Source organism: Chiroxiphia lanceolata, chromosome 2, assembly GCF_009829145.1.
Source record: "Chiroxiphia lanceolata isolate bChiLan1 chromosome 2, bChiLan1.pri, whole genome shotgun sequence".
NCBI classification, from domain to species: domain Eukaryota; kingdom Metazoa; phylum Chordata; class Aves; order Passeriformes; family Pipridae; genus Chiroxiphia; species Chiroxiphia lanceolata.
Genome location: NC_045638.1, coordinates 37,083,403 through 37,100,843, shown reverse-complemented (window position 1 = coordinate 37,100,843; position 17,441 = coordinate 37,083,403). Strand labels below are relative to the sequence as shown.

Below are 17,441 nucleotides of genomic sequence, written 5' to 3'. Positions count from 1 at the left end.
TTAAGAAGTTTAATCCGCTGACCTTTATTTATATGTAACATTTTTCCACACAGTTAATGAAACCATTCATGTAAGGAATAGTTACTAGCATTAATGGGACTTGCAGGCTAGGAACTAAATGGAATTCAAACAGATAAATTCGCAAATATATTCACGCTCATTCCTTAAGATCTTTAATGGCAAGTACCACATTATAAAAAGCCAGACAAGTTGGTAAAACTGCAGCTCTTGTATTTCTCACTTCTACTGCAAGGGAAGAATGCTCCCCTGCAATAAAACCTGCAGTAAGACCACAAATGCTTTGAAACAGTCCCCTGAAACCACAGCTGATCTCCGTTCTGGGACTTGGGGTACCTCCTTCTTCTCACCCATCCTCACCTCTGAAGGAGCCCATATTCTTTCAGACTACCTGGGGCAAATACCTGCAATGCACTGAAATTTTATTTTGTTTTAATCTCAATTCTGGACAGAAAATGGCAGTGGTGCCACTATTTCATGTGTCCCAAGTAGCCATGCTCATAGGCACTGTTCTTGGTGCATTTTCCTGAACCTATTCTTACTGAAATTGGTTGCAAAATTTGTATCGACTTCAGTAGGGCAAAACAATGCAGTATGTTTGCAACTGAAATCTTAATAACCTACACAAGAATGATTCTGTAGTATTATTACGCTTTCTCAAATTTTTTGGTGGACAGGGAATTAGAAACGTATAAAAATTTTAGCCCTTTCATCTATCCATTCATTGTACTGCCTTTAGTAAAATAGCAGAGGAAGGCATTTAAAATACAACAGGTGATTTCTAACAGCTGTAAAATAAGGATGGCCTGACAATGCATACACTTCTCCCCAGAGAAAACATTTTTTTGCGTGGACCTGCAGGATTTGAGAGTCAAATTGTACCATCGTATCACACGCAGTTCTGATGAGTTATGAGCTTCCTTCAACAAATAACTCTTAAGACTAGTGCTGTTGCAGAAATACACTATTTTGCCCCACTCAGCTTAGAATGGTCACAAGTCTAAAGGTGTCTTACATTTGAGAGAGCACAAAACCTGCAGCCAACACATGATATTTGGCAAGAACCGTACCCCTTTCATCGTTCACATATATGGAAGGTCACCTGCAACATGGTACCAAACACATCTGATTGGAGATACTCAAAGAGAAAAGCTGGTTCCTTAAAAGCTGTGATGTTCAAGGTTACAGATGTGATATTGTTCTGTACAAAAAAGTCAATAAGCCAAAGGAGTTACCGCAGACTCCTCAGACTCAGCGCTATCTCAATCCTGGGTTCCAGCAGAGGTAGGTGACTTTGCAATCCCTGTCCAGGGAATCATGTCATCTCAGGGGGAGATCATGGCATCTTGGAGTAACCACAGATACAGGGCCCCCCCTTTCCCAGCCCAGCCCACCCCACCGGGCAGAGGCAGCACACTGCATTCAGCCACCCAGTGTGCAGAAAGGTTTTGCTGTTAAAACAGTATATCTGTTTCAATCAGGCGTCATCTCCGCCTGCGAGAGATGGTTTAGTTTTGCTCGAAAACTGCCCTTTCCCTCGCTGTTTTGGCTCTCCCTTGCAGAACAAAGCAAAAAAACCCACTTACACAACTAAAACCTTCAGACCAACTTGTGTTTTACCCCTCCACCCCCAACAGAAAACCAGAGTGTAAAACGAATGCCAAATGCCTGTTTTTCTTCCCCTAAAAGTTAAGCATGTTTTCCCTACTTTAAAAGAAACTTCTGAGAGTAAACATCTATCTGCCTTTTCCTGTACAATGTGGTTTTTGCACAAGAACATAAAACTCAGAATATTTATCACAAGAGTAAGGCTTGAATGTTGGAAAGATGTACAAACCAATTTTTTACTAAAGTTAAGGAATTTTTAAAAAATATATAGATTTTATATTCGATTTTCATACATGACCTCCACATCAGGCACTATTAATAGCAATTAAGTTTCTGTATTATGTGCAGAAAGCAATTACTGCTCTACTAAAAGTACTTAAAGCACTAGAGAATTCTGATCCATTTACTAAATCAATTCCTGTTACCACAAAAGAACCACTAATGTGCTTCAGGACAGTCTTCTAACTAAGAACAAAAAAAAAAAAAAGGACGATGGATATGACCAGTGTTCTATTTTAAAGTGTATTATATTAACATTTCATCAGCATTTACAGAAATATGAACCTCACAGCAGTGCTGGACTTACTCAGCTTCACCAAACAGGGAATCATTGCTCACTTGCTCTGATGCAGAAGTATGGAAACACACAGGCACATTCTCCTTTTTATTCCATTTCAGCAGAAATGTGCTTTCTACGTGGAGTTTAAAAACTGCAAGTGGCTGCAGTAGAGAGTAGCAGCCAGTCTGTATAAATGGCTTATTCTGAGGAATTTCTGAAAGAAAAAGCACTCAGTAGGTGCATTATAATTAGCTGCTCTTTCTAGTTACCTCTTGACAAATGATGCATGCGGGTCTGGATGAGTGCCCAACTCTTGACCCATGCCACCACTACACACTTTAGTACTTCAAGTAGAAACCCCTAGCCTCAGCATTCTTTTCATTTTACTTTTTCCAGAAACGTGGCGCTTCTAGTGCATAACATGAGAATAAGCCATGATTAACAAAGTTGGAATTCTTTCAAAAGTGCTTCATATAGCTATGTACTAAATATATCTGAGGGGAGCTTCCTGCCTTCGATTCCTTTGAAATATATAGCATGTTTCAGGACTCCATTAAAGGACAGAAGTACATAGAAATACAAAGGGCAAACATTATTCCCACAACACTTAAAGACACGCTTTGGTGACATTTGTAAGCCTTTCAAACAGAAAATATTCATGTGATCATTACTTTAATACAGGAGATTTTAAACCTATCGAGAAAAGCAACTTTTGACACAAAAAACACCCATAAAAATAAACATTTTTTTTTGGATAGCACTTTACTGCCCCCTTTTGCACTCTAACATTAGAACAGGTTTCAACACGAACACATGTCTGAGAAACACTGTGAAGATACGGGGTAAAACAACAGGGCATCATGTTTAGTTAACAGGCTTTGGAGACATCTTCCACTTGCCTACACTGCAAACAGATGAAACATCTAGTTTTGATTGTCCTTAATCTTCCATGGAAGAGAGCAGTAATGGATGGCTTAAATTACTGTCTTCCATTGTAATCTGCATGTATATGGGCAACTGGAAAAGAGGGGGATATTGGTCATTAACACTAGTTGTCTCTATAGCATAATTTTCTAAAGCAAAGATCATCTGCAATTTGATTTTGGTTTATTCATCTAGATGACAAAGGGCTTTCCAGTCTGAGGTCATTCATGTGTTAGCAATGTCTGAACTGAAAGGATGGGTGTATCCTTCAGAAGAAAACTTCACAAACTGGCAGGCAAGAATATTTTCATGAAAGGTGAAGACAAGAAGCCTAGACATTCAAATACCCTGCAAGCCTACAGGCATAAACCAGTTCTGCAACTCCACGCTGCAATTACAGTCAGTATGGAATCGATGTATGTCTGTGTCCACATAGATCTGCAAAAGGTAATAAATCTATAGTCTAGTGGCCAGCTATTTACAAAATACTAATTCATTGTGACAGAGCCAGAAGGGGACCCATCCTGGCCCAACCCTCAGCTTCCATTGACAAAGTCCATGTGCTGCTGTGTACACTTATATTTAAACTTAATCCATTTTCCTCTGTCATCCTACAATTACAGTACAAGTCACAATAATATTAAATTTCACTGCCTACAGCATTGTACAATTGAACCATTACTGTAATGAAAACTGACTCCCTTTGATATTAACACTGGTGTTTTCTCTCATTTGCTAGCTATGAAATACAGGAAGAGACCAATGTTGTTTTAATTAAAGAATTGTTGTTCAAAATATGCTACTGGGAATATTAAAGTAGTTCTTTGCTCTCGCGGCAAAGATAATCAGGTATTTCTATGGTTTGAATTTTGGGTAAAAACTAAAAAAGAAAGTAAAATAAAAAAAATCTGTGCCATGAATTCAGCGTAACGCAAAACCACTGCTCTATTTGACTTGTGCACACAGAGGCAGGGTGTGCCAAAACCAAGAGAGATAGCACTTTATTAAAGAAATGCAGAGCAGTAGTTAGCATGGAACACAAAGTCAAACTAAACCATGTGTGTTTCTTCCACAAGTCACTTAAGTCTTAGCTTTTAGAAAGCTAACAGCGAGTAGCTGGCACTTGCCAAAGAACTACTTTTCAAAAGTGCCAACCAGATTGTTCTATTGCTGAGCTATTCTGTGCTCTTCTCCACCATTCCTGTTAGAAAAACAAATGTCTTATGTCAGCCACAATGTAAGAATGCCAATCAAAGTTTTCAGTCTTCCTTCTCTTAACTAGAGGTTGTTCACACCTGTACAGTCTTGTTTCAGGACATGCTCCGAGCTAAGTCTATAAAAGAGGGCAGGGACTGCCTTTTAGTTGATGAGACATTAATGATCAGTGATTATATCTCAAATTCAAAGAAAAAATCTCATCTGCTTGGCAGTCTTTAGAAAATATATTATTGCATACCATTTGCCTGCATAAGTAAACATCGGAAGTAGAAGTTGTTAACTCACTACTTTCAGGAAAAGTTATGCCAAATCAATAACAGCCTTGTATAAAAGTTTGTATAACAAATCTATTTTGGCAAACCATTGTTATGCTGAGGAGCAAATGACCTTGAGCAAAAACCGAGTGGGAGATCTGCAATAAGTCTGCACTTGTTTCTCGCATCAAACCCCAGATTCAGCCACTTACAAGCATGAAGATCCTACGTTCTTACATTGTGTACCAACTTCACCCAAGTTTGACTGACTTGCAGAAGCAGCATAAACTGGGTGGCCACAGCCACCTTCAAGGCAGTAGCAATATCTGACCTACCAAGAATCAGCTTTTGGCCCACTGCAGGTCTGAGCCTCTCAAATGAAGTTACACTGACACTGGATTAGTTAAAAAAACTCTGTAAACACCCAAAAGGGCATTACACACATGACTGACATCCCTGCCCCAAAAGAAGAGTCCATCAGAGGGGTTCAGCAGAAAGCTGGGGACAACAAAAGATCCAGCCACTCAGTTTTAACCCATTGCCCTGCACCCATGAGACAGTGACATTTCATGCAGGCTCTATCGCCAGGGAGGCTAAGCCTGTGCACCCCTTGCACATTGGGTTCTCTCTCAGGGGAAAACAGGGGATCTTGGGAACAGCGGGGTCATCCTCAGTGATCAGTTGTCAGTGGAAATGTGCTGCTGGTAGTACACCAAACGGTGAGCAAAAAAAAGCACAGAAAACTCAGTTCCAGCAGAGCTATCAGCGCAGCCAGACTCCAGAGGCACAGCTTATGTGCCCGCTCAAGCTCCCAGCTGGCACAAGGGATCACCACTGGCACAAGGGATCATCACAAGGGATCATCACTGGCACAAGGGATCACCTCTGACTACTGGTAAGCTACACATCTCTTTCCAAATGCAGACAGGGCTGTAGTTTTTGACGTAATTTTCTGATATTTAAAAAAGAGCAATGAAGCTTCAGAGAGATCTGTATTTGTCCAAGCCCAAAAAACTCTTCACTCTGGCCTTGGTTCAAGACAGCTCATGCTCAAATTCATCCCGCTTCAGCAAAAATACTCAGCATTCAGAACATGTTTGACATGAATTTTTCTGAATAAGAACAGTTCCCCAAGTCAGGCCCTAGCAGCACAGTGCAGTCCTGCTTGCCTTGGTTTCACACAAAGATCCACAAAATGGAAAAGACTACAATAAGCTAAAAATTTAAGAAGAATTGGCTTTTGGTTTTCTTCAAAAAGTGCCTAAAAACTGTCTGATAGAAAGAACAATGATTACCATTAAAAATTATCTTTTAAAATATTTTTCACGCAGACTAGTAATCTTGTCTGCCAATGTGACTTTCTCTGTTCACCTAATCTATATAGCTCAGAAATACCCTGGAAAAAGAAACACCCCAAAAACCTGAAGGTCAAGCCTTCTGCAGTGATTAAGCTAGACTGCTTCTGAACTAAACTTAAATTAATTAAACATGAAGATAGCAACTGAAGTGTGGACAGCAACTGAAGTGGGACTGCAAATCCTCAAAAGGAGTCAAGATGTTCCCAACTCCAAATTTACACTTTTATCCAGTCAGGTATAGAAACCAACTGCTGCTCAGGCAGCACGTAAGCAGATGGCAAGCACCAAGCAAAAATGAAACTGCGAAACGATGCACCACCCGAAGAGTCAGAAGAAGCCCAGTTATGTGTGCTTCTACCAGTGCTCACTGGATAGGTTCCTTAAACAAACTGCTTCAAACTTGCAGAACATCAAAAGCCAGATGGGTCTTCCTGAATGAATCCACAGGCAAGGAGCCAGGATTCCAGTTTGCTGCAGAAATAGGCCTGGACTTGATTTGAGTCTTCTTAGCTCTGACAGGCTGAAGTCTGGCAGAACTCCCAATTCAAAATAAAATTGCATTCAAGTGAGACTGGGCTTTAACTAACAATAATAATAATAATAAAATTTCAAATTCCTCTTTGCAGCTTTAAAATGCACTTCCCTTTACTGTGCAGTGTTCACCTTTCCCACTGACGTTCTCTAGTTTTGGTACCTAAGTAAATGCATAATTAGGAAAAAAAACTAACAAACAGTGAGAAGCAATTTGCAGCATCACAGATTTTTCAGCCTAACATTATCATTCCACCATCCAACCTATCCTCCTGTGTAAGACAAGCCAAATAATTTCTCATTTTCCATTGACACATGTAAAACTTGATTATGCTTTAAAGTGTACAAAGCTCTGATCCTACTAAATAAAGTTTCGTAAATCTTATTTTAGCCATCAACCACAAGACATTTAAAAAGAACATTATAGGTAGGAAACCCATCTTATAGTTATGTATATACCATACACCAGGAATGAATCACCTAGCAACATAATCCTCTACCAGCCTTTATCGTTTTTGGCTTGGAACTTATGTTTAAAATCAGAAGAAAGCACAGACTATTACAACAAAGTTTAAATCAGCTGCACTATAATTATCATGCTGATACCGCAATAAACACTGGGTGTTGGCTGGCCAGGATTGCCAAAAAAGATAGAGGTCCTGCCCTTATTTGCTGTCTCTGACAACGTATATAATTGCATCAAAGTTCTGTGCATCACAGTTAACAGAAAAATAAAATCTGGATGTTCTCTTTCCTAGACTAAAATGATAGATTTTGTTCATTATAAGAAAATTTGAATTTTGCCTATAATGAAAAAACAATTATAATGCAAAGCCTTTGCAGGCTTGCAAGACTTGCAGTACCCATTGAAATCACAGGAGGTATTTTCATGGAGTTGAATAGGAGCTAGACAGAAGCTTTGAACACGTTTATCTACTTGAAACTACAAATACAAAATACTAAATGAGATTTTCGTATACGAAATTTAAAATTACCTACTGTAATTCTGTATTTAAGTCTGCTCAAAGACTTCTGAAAACCGGGCTAAGATTAAACATGATTTTACAGGGATAGAAACGGTAACCAAAAAAACTCCAGATAATTCAAAATGACAATGAAGACCCTTCAAGTTTAGGAAATTTCTGTGTGTATGCTTTATCGTTTCAGGTCTTAAGATCTATCTGGGGGCGGAGGAGCATTACAAAACTGTTTTTTGTTCTGCCATTTTGTTTTCATACTAGGCTTTCAGAAACATATTGAGCTCAATGTACTTGTTTTCTCAAAGCCTCTCCATTTTTCTGTGTGGTTTTTTTTTTTTTCTCATCTAAGGAACAGGAGTGCAAATTGCAAAACCTCTGTGTTTTAAAGACATCTTCCGAGTTTATGTCACTGAAAACTCCTTCAGGAGAGGGGAACCTGGAGGGGAAGGACTCAGTGTGTGCGCTGGAAGAGGTGGGGTGCGCTGCCCAAGATGCTCTCCATAGAGGATTCCCCACTTCTCCCTGCCAAACCTGTCGTGCCTTATCTGGGACATTTCTGAAATGTGACATGGCAGGCAGGTTCGAAAGCTAAACGTTGGATAATGGTGGGCAAACAAAGGACATCGGTTTTTGCATTATTTCTTTAATTACTTTAACCCTCGTTCGAACAGAAAGCATAAGGCCAGAGTAATTCAGCTTCTCTCTTTGTCATTTGCCTGCCATAAATATGCACCAGTCTGCATTTGAAAAGCTGAAGGAGGCTGCAAGCTTGCTGGACATTTATCATGCTCTGTTCCCTGTTAACAAGCAAATACTTTAGTTGAATGGCCCATTAGCAATCATTGTCAAATGCAGAATGCAAGGTGCTTGGATGTGACCGGCCTGTAAATTAGATGAGGGTGCCCCTGAGCTTTGGAGAATTTCAGCAAATGAATTGGATCTTTTGATATAGATTTGTGAAGGTTAAATTGCAAGACAGGAAACCTATCTGAGCACTTCAGGCCCCCTGTATTCTGCCAATCTGTCTGGCTCCCTATATGCACTTGTTTATTTTTCATTTGTTAAATCACATCAGCATCAGCAGCTAGACATCGGGCTCTGGAGTTCCCTTTTCAGTCAGAATTGTGAAGATTTCCAGCATACCATCGGGTAGGATAAGAATGATAGATTCAAGCATGTAATTAACATCTTTATATTAAAAAAAAAAAAAGAAAAAAAAACCAAATCAAAACAAAAAAAAAAAAAAAAAAAAAAAAAAACACTTTAAAAGTGTCCGAGCCACTGCCAAACAAACAGCATGAATTCCATTTTGCCAAGCTCATCCCAGGCTCACTCCCACTAAAGAAAGACACAACTGTTATTGTAGGCTTCGGTGTTTTTTCCTCTTGTGTCTAGACTGTGCCTAACAAATGCTGAGTGCTTTCCTTCCCCCCTTAGCAGTCGAATGAGCAGGCAATAAAGTAGGTATTTCTCATTTGAATCGTACCGCTGATTTGCAATGTAATACTGACTTTGAGAGTGTTCAGGGTTGTCAGCTGGGTAGAAAAGCAGGTATTAACTATTTAGAAAGCTCTTTAAAAGAAAAGGCAAGAAAAACCAAATCTAAGTAGCCGCACTAGGAGAGGTTTTTTACTACCTTTACAGCTGCAGATTGCTTAAAATAAATGACAAAACATAGCTAAATTGTCTGCAGGCTGAACTCAAGAGGCCAACAGCAAACTCATCCCAGGGATTGTAAACTGGGAGGGGGGGGAGGCAGATGTTTATCTCATTCATTTCTAGATTTCAGCCTGCCTTTCGAAAATAAACACCACCTAGAGACTGAGCCAGATCCATTTGGTTATCTGCAGCCTGACTGGTAAATAAGAATGGATGCTGTTTCGTTTGTGGTGGTTTTGTTTTGTGTTTTTTTTCTTTTATATTTTTGCAGGACGGGAAACACAAGAGATTCTCTCAACTATCACCTGGCCAAGGCACAGACAATGCAGCATGTTTATCTTTGCTGCTCCCACGGAGGGTGAGATGGAGACCACAGACTGAAACACAGCTGAAATCAAAAGGTCTTTGTTTTCTTTCCAGATAACCCCAATCCCACCTATCCCCTCTGCTGTCTATGCCTTGCCAGCATGCTACTGCCCGAAGCCCTAATAGATTAAGGCAACAAACCCCAAGCGCAGCCAATTCTTCAGAAAGGCTGCTGCTAGGGCAGGAGTTAAAAAGGAAAATCTTCCACACCTCACAATTGCAGCCATCTCAAGTTTTAATCGGCCCCCATCTCGGCAAAAAGGAGTAAATGGAATCTATCTTTACCATATTATACACCACCAATGAGCAAGAACTGAGCAGCTTTTCTTCACCGCTTCAACCACCCCAAGCCACAAGTAGGCCTTTCATACTTCCTAATCCCGGCCCCCAAGTTTTGTGCAGTTCTCACATAATACCTTACAGCCCGGAGCAAGGCCCTTAGTTTATAACACTCCTTTCAGAGACGTGTCATTTCTAACATCAAGCTAATCTATATGTTGCCATGGCACCACCCTTTATCTGCCTTTACATCTTATGAACTGCATGGATTTACCACATTATTTTTATCTGAAAGACAGAAAATGGTGGTTTTATTGCCATACAATCAGATTACTGCTGCTAGTTTCTCTATGCCTTTTTACCATACTTCAATCAAAAGGGATCAGTTTCTTTATACTCTGCCCTTGATTTACATTACATCTGTAAAGACCTAGTCTGGGTTGTAATCCCCTTATTAACTATGACCAGGGTTGATTTGCCTAAAAATAAAAGCAAATTGTGTCAGACCTTTTCACTTTGTTTTTGATTCGGAACTACAAAATGGATTACTAAAGAAATCTTCAGAGTTCACACGGCTGGTATAGTACTGAATTTAAAATGAGAATTAAACAAGTTAAACATGGGAGCTGTGTCAACGGTTTACATTTACCATCATGGGAGAAAGGCTGAACTGCATTTGTCTTTGTGTTCTCTGGCTTTAAAGAGACAATGAAGCCACAGGAGTTTTTTTCCAAGCTCTTCTAACACTGTCTATTTGCCATCCTCCCTTCCTCTGCTTTTTCATGCAACTCCCCCATAAACTCTTCTCCCTCCCTGCTCCCTCCCTACCCTCCAAAAAAAAGCTCCCCTCCCCCAAGACAATAGTGTGCTGGTTAAAAGTCTATATTCAGTGGCACTGAGTATTTTAATCAAAATATTTCAAGCAGTTTAACATTCCTATGTAAGTTTCCACAACGCCTCACAAAGAATGAGCTCATAAGGAAATCCATGTAGATGTATGATAAATGACCAGAAAAACAGGTTTCTTTATGTCAGCAGTCAAGGCAGACAGACATTAGGCAAACATGAATAACATTTTAATCACTATTTTTTCCTCAGAAGAACACTTTCTTCTCATTTGCAACAAGCAATTTCAAGTACTGCAGGTTTGCACTGACACATGAAGACCAAATCCTTAAAAAAAAAAAAAAAAAAAAAAAAAGTCCTCAAAGCAGGCCTGCCTGTGGCTGCTGCTCAGGGCTGAAAGGCCTGTCTTTGCCAGCGTGTCACAGCAGTCACCTCAGCTCCTCTGCTGCTGACTTCCCATGACGGAAACCTTGGCCGAATTTGAGATGATCCAGAGTGTCACACCTCGAGCAATGTGATCTCCTCACAATAAAACAGGGAAGAGAAAAAAAGGGGGGAAAAAAAAAGGGGGGGGAGGGCGGCATTCTTGTGTGTGGGAAGAGGGAGAACTTAAGTGATTTTAGCATGACTTTTAGTCACTGCCTCTCCAAAAGCAATTACTTCATTAAACAAAGTGAAATAACGTAGCACAGCTTACAGATAACATGCTTTAAGATAATTACTATAAATAATATAGCAATTATACTGCATATAAAAAAGGCTGGAGAAAATAATGCGCTAAAGAAATCAGCCTTCAGTTTATTCTGAATTAATTTTGCTAATTCACTTGTGCTTCAGAGACCTGGCTACAAATGCCAGAGATATCAAATGAACTGGAAGCCACCTCTCGCTCCTTCTCTTAGCATGCCAAGTGTCAATAGCTATGTTTTGGGTACAATTTAGGAGCATGTGTTTAAATCATTTTAATCTTCCACTCCTGTTTCTTCAGCTTGAAGCTGTAATTGCTGAGGTTAGAAAATGCGGTCCCACAGCACAAGAGTCCCAAATAAATTCTTGTCTAGCTGTGAGGCTCCCAAACATGTTGTGAGATATCGTTTTAGCAAGCTCTTTGTGCTCTGGCTGGCTAGCCCGGTCCTGTGAAACAAGGGCTGTCCATTACCTACAGTTTATCATCCTGACAAAATGTGAGGAATGTGGATGTGAAAGCACTAACAATTCCACCCCTGGTGCTTTCTCCCTTTTTTCTCTCTGTATTAAAACCGACAAGATTAACCCAAATGCAAACTGCAGAGCATAGTTCAAGGGGCTATTCAATCCGTAGTGAATGTGCATTTGTTTACCTACAAAAATAAGAATTTCAGATACAATGAAAAGCAGACTAGTCTATATGCTACTGAATAGAACATTTAACAGGGTCATCAATTGTAGTTTATTTTATCAGTTTCTGACATGTTAGCATTCATTCAGAGGCGGGCTGTGAAACATCCCATATATAACTGGTTATCAGAGGGAGAGAAAAACAGCTATATAACCTAACTTAATCAGTGTCAAAGGCACCACTTGTGAGGATAACCTTCCACATGTCTTAAGAAGAACCGCCCTGCTCGCCGGCCTATAGCACGCAGGGAATAATGACACTTAGACATAAGCGATGCTTTTTGAATGAGATTCCTGTACTGCTTCACAAAAAAAAGCACCCCATAACACTACATGCGGCCCTGGGTATCAAAGGCAGTGCTGAGCCCTTGTGAGGTGAAACTGAGGTAAGCCGTGCTATCTGCATACATTGTTTGTCTTGGCAGAAACAACACAGGCAGAAAGCCCCCCCTTTAAAAAGTGGTAACAGGAGTTAAAGCTACAGAGTATTTTTTCCTCAGTGTTTTCAGGATCAGGAGATCCGAAGTTCTTCAGATCGTAAGTCTGTAAAGTCTACCAAGACCATCTGCAACAATGATGTTTAACCTCACAAGTAATAAAGTCACAGGTATAATTATTATATGGAGGTCACTTTAACCTCGTGATTTGGCCAAGGCAATAAAACAGATCTCTAAAAAGCAGGGGGGGAACAAGGGAGGGAGCTCTGTGTTGAAATAGCTACCGTGTGCTCTCCATCCCAACCACCTGCTAGAAATTATAACCTCTAGACTTCAGTGCAAAACCAATTCAGTTTATACATTCACCTTAACATAAAATTTATTATTTCATACTATATATTAACCTGACTAACAACTTCTGCCAACATTTAATTGCCTACCTGTTCAGCAGATTTATGTGTTGAGGCTTTCAATAGAGTTAAATGCACTTCTTCCCTGAATAAATTAAACAGCACCAAAGACAGTTATTATTTCAAACCTAGAAAGGAGCTTTATTATTACACCATACCAAGATCTATTCAGCAGCTTTACTTCTCAGGCTAACATGCAGCTTGAATCCAGAGTAAGGACAATCTCATCTAAGGAGAAATTATTCAGTATCCTTCAGGCAAACAACTGTGAGAAGAATTAGTAAGAAATCCTGCTCTGAGAAGTGGAGCTGCCTTACCGGCAGCAATATCAGGAATGCATTTGTAAGCCTCCTCAAACTCCAGGCCTCCAAGTGGCCTATAAATCACTAGCCCCAGCAATTGAAAAGACTAATTTTAATAGTGTACTTCTTCACTGTGGTGATTAAGCCTCAATGAATCACTCGAGAAAATTCAATTACATCAGCAACACAACCTATTTTTAAGCGTGCATTTAAGTTGAAAAAGTAATTAGATATTATCATTAGATCTACCATTAACAACATTCAAACCTTTTTCGTAATCAAACAGTTTAGAATTAACTAAATGGAAACAAAAATCGTGTTTGATAAAGGAAGCATATCCCCAGGCTCTGTAAGATGGGTTGAATTCAGCTGCCCGGATACTTTCGTTTCACTGATAGGTAATAAAAGCGATCAAGGTAAGTTAAAAAAAGCGAAAGCAGGTTGGGGCTGGTGGAGGAGAGCTCAGAGCAGCCGGCTCTTCTGCTTTGGAAGAGTGACCTCTGTAGGCATAAACACAGCGAGGGCTGGGATGCAAAAGCCTTCACTTTCCTCTAAGGCCGAGCCAAGGCTGTTTTCCACCAGCACAGCAGGCCCACTCCTGCAATGTAACCCCGGCTCGCAGCCTTTGCCTTTCGAGAGCCTAAAGAGCCTTATAAAGCCCGCTTTACAACCAGCCAGGCCGCTTTTAGTCTCTGATGTGATGCCGTGTCTTTCTTAAGTCAAAGAAAGGCTTTAGCTATGTAGCATCATGCAAGTGCTGAGCCAGTGACTGGAGCTAAAGGTTATTTTAACAGGCTTCCCACCTGGTGCATATATAAAATGAGCATTTGTCAATTAATGTTACAAATAAAGACACCGAATTGAGCAGTCCACAGCGTTCCTGGTGTTTTTTAAGAAATATCAGAAAAACTACTCGGTAAAGAAGTCTTGCAGAAATATAGCAACTATTCACATTATTAAAAAAAAAACAAAACATGCAGAAATCTGTAGCGATTTTTTTCCTTCAGTGAAAACAACAGGAGATAATGATGCCTGTAAGGCAAGGCTACTTGATAAACTTGAGATGCTACTTCCAATTCAAACTTTGAAATCTTCAACAAACTCCTGGAGATCCTGCCACCTACGCAGAATTAATCCTCGATCCAGGAAATACTCCGTTCATTCCTTTCTCATCACCACCTAACACTTCCTGTACAAAGTCCCCTGGGAAAACAAGATGTGTACTCGCTGGACTTAATGGGAACTTCTAAATTCAATTAACCCAGTGCGTATGTTTTGATTTTAAATATCTATAATTGAAGATAGAGCATGCGTTTAAAGAAATTATTTTAACCCACTTCTGGTGTTGCATCACTGCTTTAAAACTCCCTAAACGCATTACAGACTATTTCTTCTTACTGTGATTTCTGTTTTCTAAACTAGTGGTTATAATCACAAAAGTTCAAAAGATCTCACAACTGTACAGAGCCAACTTCCACTTTGTATGTCAAAAATTCAAGGGGACAAAAGAGTAGCAAAATTAGCTTTTCATTACTGCCTCAGACTTCTTTTTAGAAGGACGGCCCACTTTCCAGAATTTCCTCTTTCCAACAGCAATAATTTTGTATGTTTAAGTAAAGAGGATTTTTTTTTTAAAGGATATGCTTCTATTTTAAGAGTGTGCTTTAACAGTGAAGTCCTGGGAACGCATGTACATTTTTGCCCGGGTTTGTTAATGAAGAATGACACTAAATGGTTGTGTGATGGGTAATGCTTAGTTCATTACTCACTGACATGTGCCTTGATACCATCAACTCCACAACCAAATTTAGCCCTGTTATAAGCAGATGTAACTTCGCTGGAGTCAATGGGATGAGTTTGCATCTGCAGACGGAGAAGTTGAAGAGTATCACCTTTTCCTGGCAGCCCAGGGCAGGCAGCCCGGCTCCTCCGGCCTCCGCCGCTGCTCTAGCTCGGGCGAGCCCGGACCCCGCCTGCAGGTCTCAGCCTGCTACCGCCGCCCCACTCTCCATCCCGCTCCCGGTCCGCTGCCCCCTCCCGTCGTGGCCAGCCCCCCTTCCCGGGGCCCTCCTGCCGGGGACAAGGGGCGACGGGGCGCTCCACCGCCACACGGAACCCTCCCCCTGGGGAGGGCCGGATCCTGCTGCCAACGCTGGCCAGAATCCCCTGCAGCCGCTGCTCATCGCTGCTGCACCCACCCTGTCCCCGCGTCTCCAGGCAGCCGCGGCCGGTCTGCCGCACTGTCCAGTCCCTCCCCCGCACACGGCCGCGGAGGACAGCGCCGGCCCCCGGAGAGACGGCGGACGGGAGCGGGATAGAAACTTACTTGGGGTTGGAGGAATTCCAATATATGGGGTCTAAAACGATGGACCGCGCCAGTGCAGTTCTGCATAAAACCATCACGGCTCCCCAGCAGTACTTCCAGGCGGAGGCATCTCGCCTCCGCGCTGCCATGGTCGCAGGCGGCACCGAGTCCCTCCCCAGAACCTCGCCAACTCCGCCGTGCGCCTTCCCCCGCACCTGAGCAGCAACAGTAGGGTGGGTGCCCGGTATCCCAACAGCTGGGACGATTAATAGGGAATAATAATAATAAAATAAAATTAAAAAATCACAAGCTAAGAGTCGACGATGCACTTGGCGAGAGCTGTAAGCAGATCTACTGAGTCATGTATGCCACTCGCATGTAGCAATATCTCCTGAGAGGTAAGATCCAAGCTACCTCCGAAGCAATAACAAAAAAATGCAAACGCCTCAGTTCTTCCTCTTACAGGGGGTCTCCCGGCTGCCTTGGAAGATGCCACTCAAACTGCCAACTCCCATTTGAATCCAGAGCGCCATACGCGTTCACAGTGTCTTAAGGCTCGCGTGAAAAGGAGTAGGGAATTAAAAAAAAAAAAAAGCAGGGTAAAACAAACGGTGGTAGGAGAAATAAAGGGGGGAGGGAAAAGGACACAGCTTCGGCGGGAGGCTCCTCCTGCGTGTCTCTCACTGCTCCCCGCAGTTTACAATCCGCAGGACGCTAGCCCGGGCTGTTTCGGGGAGCTCGGAAACACCCACGAGTCAATAAATCCACTCCGAGTCAGCTCCCCCGGTCCCAGGGAGGCGCATCCACAGGGCTCCGGCTTCCCCGGGGAGCAGCACTGCTGTCCTTGTCGCCGGCAAAGACCACGGAGCGTAGCAAGGAAAGAAAGAGGAACAGATAACAGTAAATAATTAAAAAAAAAATAAATGGGCGGCGGGGGGTCGCAGCGTCAAATCGTCCTTCTCCCCCGTTTCGCGATCTGCAGTGCGCGCCGCGGCGGCCGACCGACGGAGGACGAGGATCGCCGAGCGCGGGACTTGCGCCGCCACGCAGCCCCACCGCGGAGGAGAAGGGAGGGGGCGAGAGGAGAGGAGCGGCGCCAGCCACGGCCGTTCCCACCGCGGCGCCTCCAACCCGCGATGTCGCCGCTCCGCTCCCCTACTGCTGCTGCTGCTGCTGCTGCCACCCCTGCCGCCTCGGCGAGTTCCCGGCGCAGAAGCACGGCCGGCGGCAGCGCGCCGCCGTAGCCATATAAGCGCGGCCCCGCCGCCCCGCCGCCGCCGCTCATAGGGCCGCCGCCGGGCCGCCGCGCTGGTTGGGCGCCGCGCCTGTCACTTACCGCGGCGGCGGCGGGCGGGGCCGCGCCGGGCCCGGCCGAGCGGGGCCGCCAGGTAACACCCCCTGGCCCCGCCACGCCGCGCCGCGGGCGGCCGGCGGGACTGGGAAGCCCAGTGGCTCTTAGTCATGCCAGGGTGGTGCGGGACGGACGGCGGGCCTACGCGGGGCGAAACCGGGGGGGGGGGGGGGGAAGAAATTAAATAAGCATTAAAACCCAGTCTTTGCTAAAACTGTTCCTCCAGTACAGTGCAGTTTATAGAGCGGGGAGCAGCGGCAAGGCCAGGGAGTACGGGGCTCCCCCGCACCCCGCCCGCCGGTGAGGGCGCAGCGCCCCGGGGGAGCGCGGCTGCCGGCGCTGCGCGAGGAAGTACCGGGCCGTGTCCCCGTTGGCGCGGAGCTCCCCCCGCAACTTTCTGCGGGTTTCCTGGCGGGGAGGAGGGCAGGGGGTGCTCCCGCGCTCGGTCCCCACTGGCCCTTCCCCTGGTTTCTGGGAGTTTCCAAAGTTTGTCTGGTTGCGCGACAATTAGCCACAGGCCGTCACTAAATAAAGAGGAATCGGGCACGCGGAGCCCCTCAAAGGGATGCGGAGCGGCGGGCAATGCGGGGCTCTGGGGCCGGGTGCGGGTTCCCTCGCCTTTCCCTGGCGATCGCTCAGCACTTCTTTCCTCCCCTCCA

General features: G+C 43.4%; 1 protein-coding gene across 1 annotated transcript in view; it reads right to left on the bottom strand.

The window, feature by feature from the left end:
• EFNB2 (ephrin B2) overlaps positions 1-16,649 on the bottom strand; it is a 45,264-nt gene extending 28,615 nt beyond the window's left edge. The window contains exon 1 of the mRNA XM_032680887.1: positions 15,453-16,649. Coding sequence (XP_032536778.1) covers positions 15,453-15,580 — 128 coding nt within the window. The 5' untranslated portion in view covers positions 15,581-16,649. The remainder of the gene's footprint in view (positions 1-15,452) is intronic.
• Between the last annotated feature and the right edge of the window lie 792 nt (positions 16,650-17,441).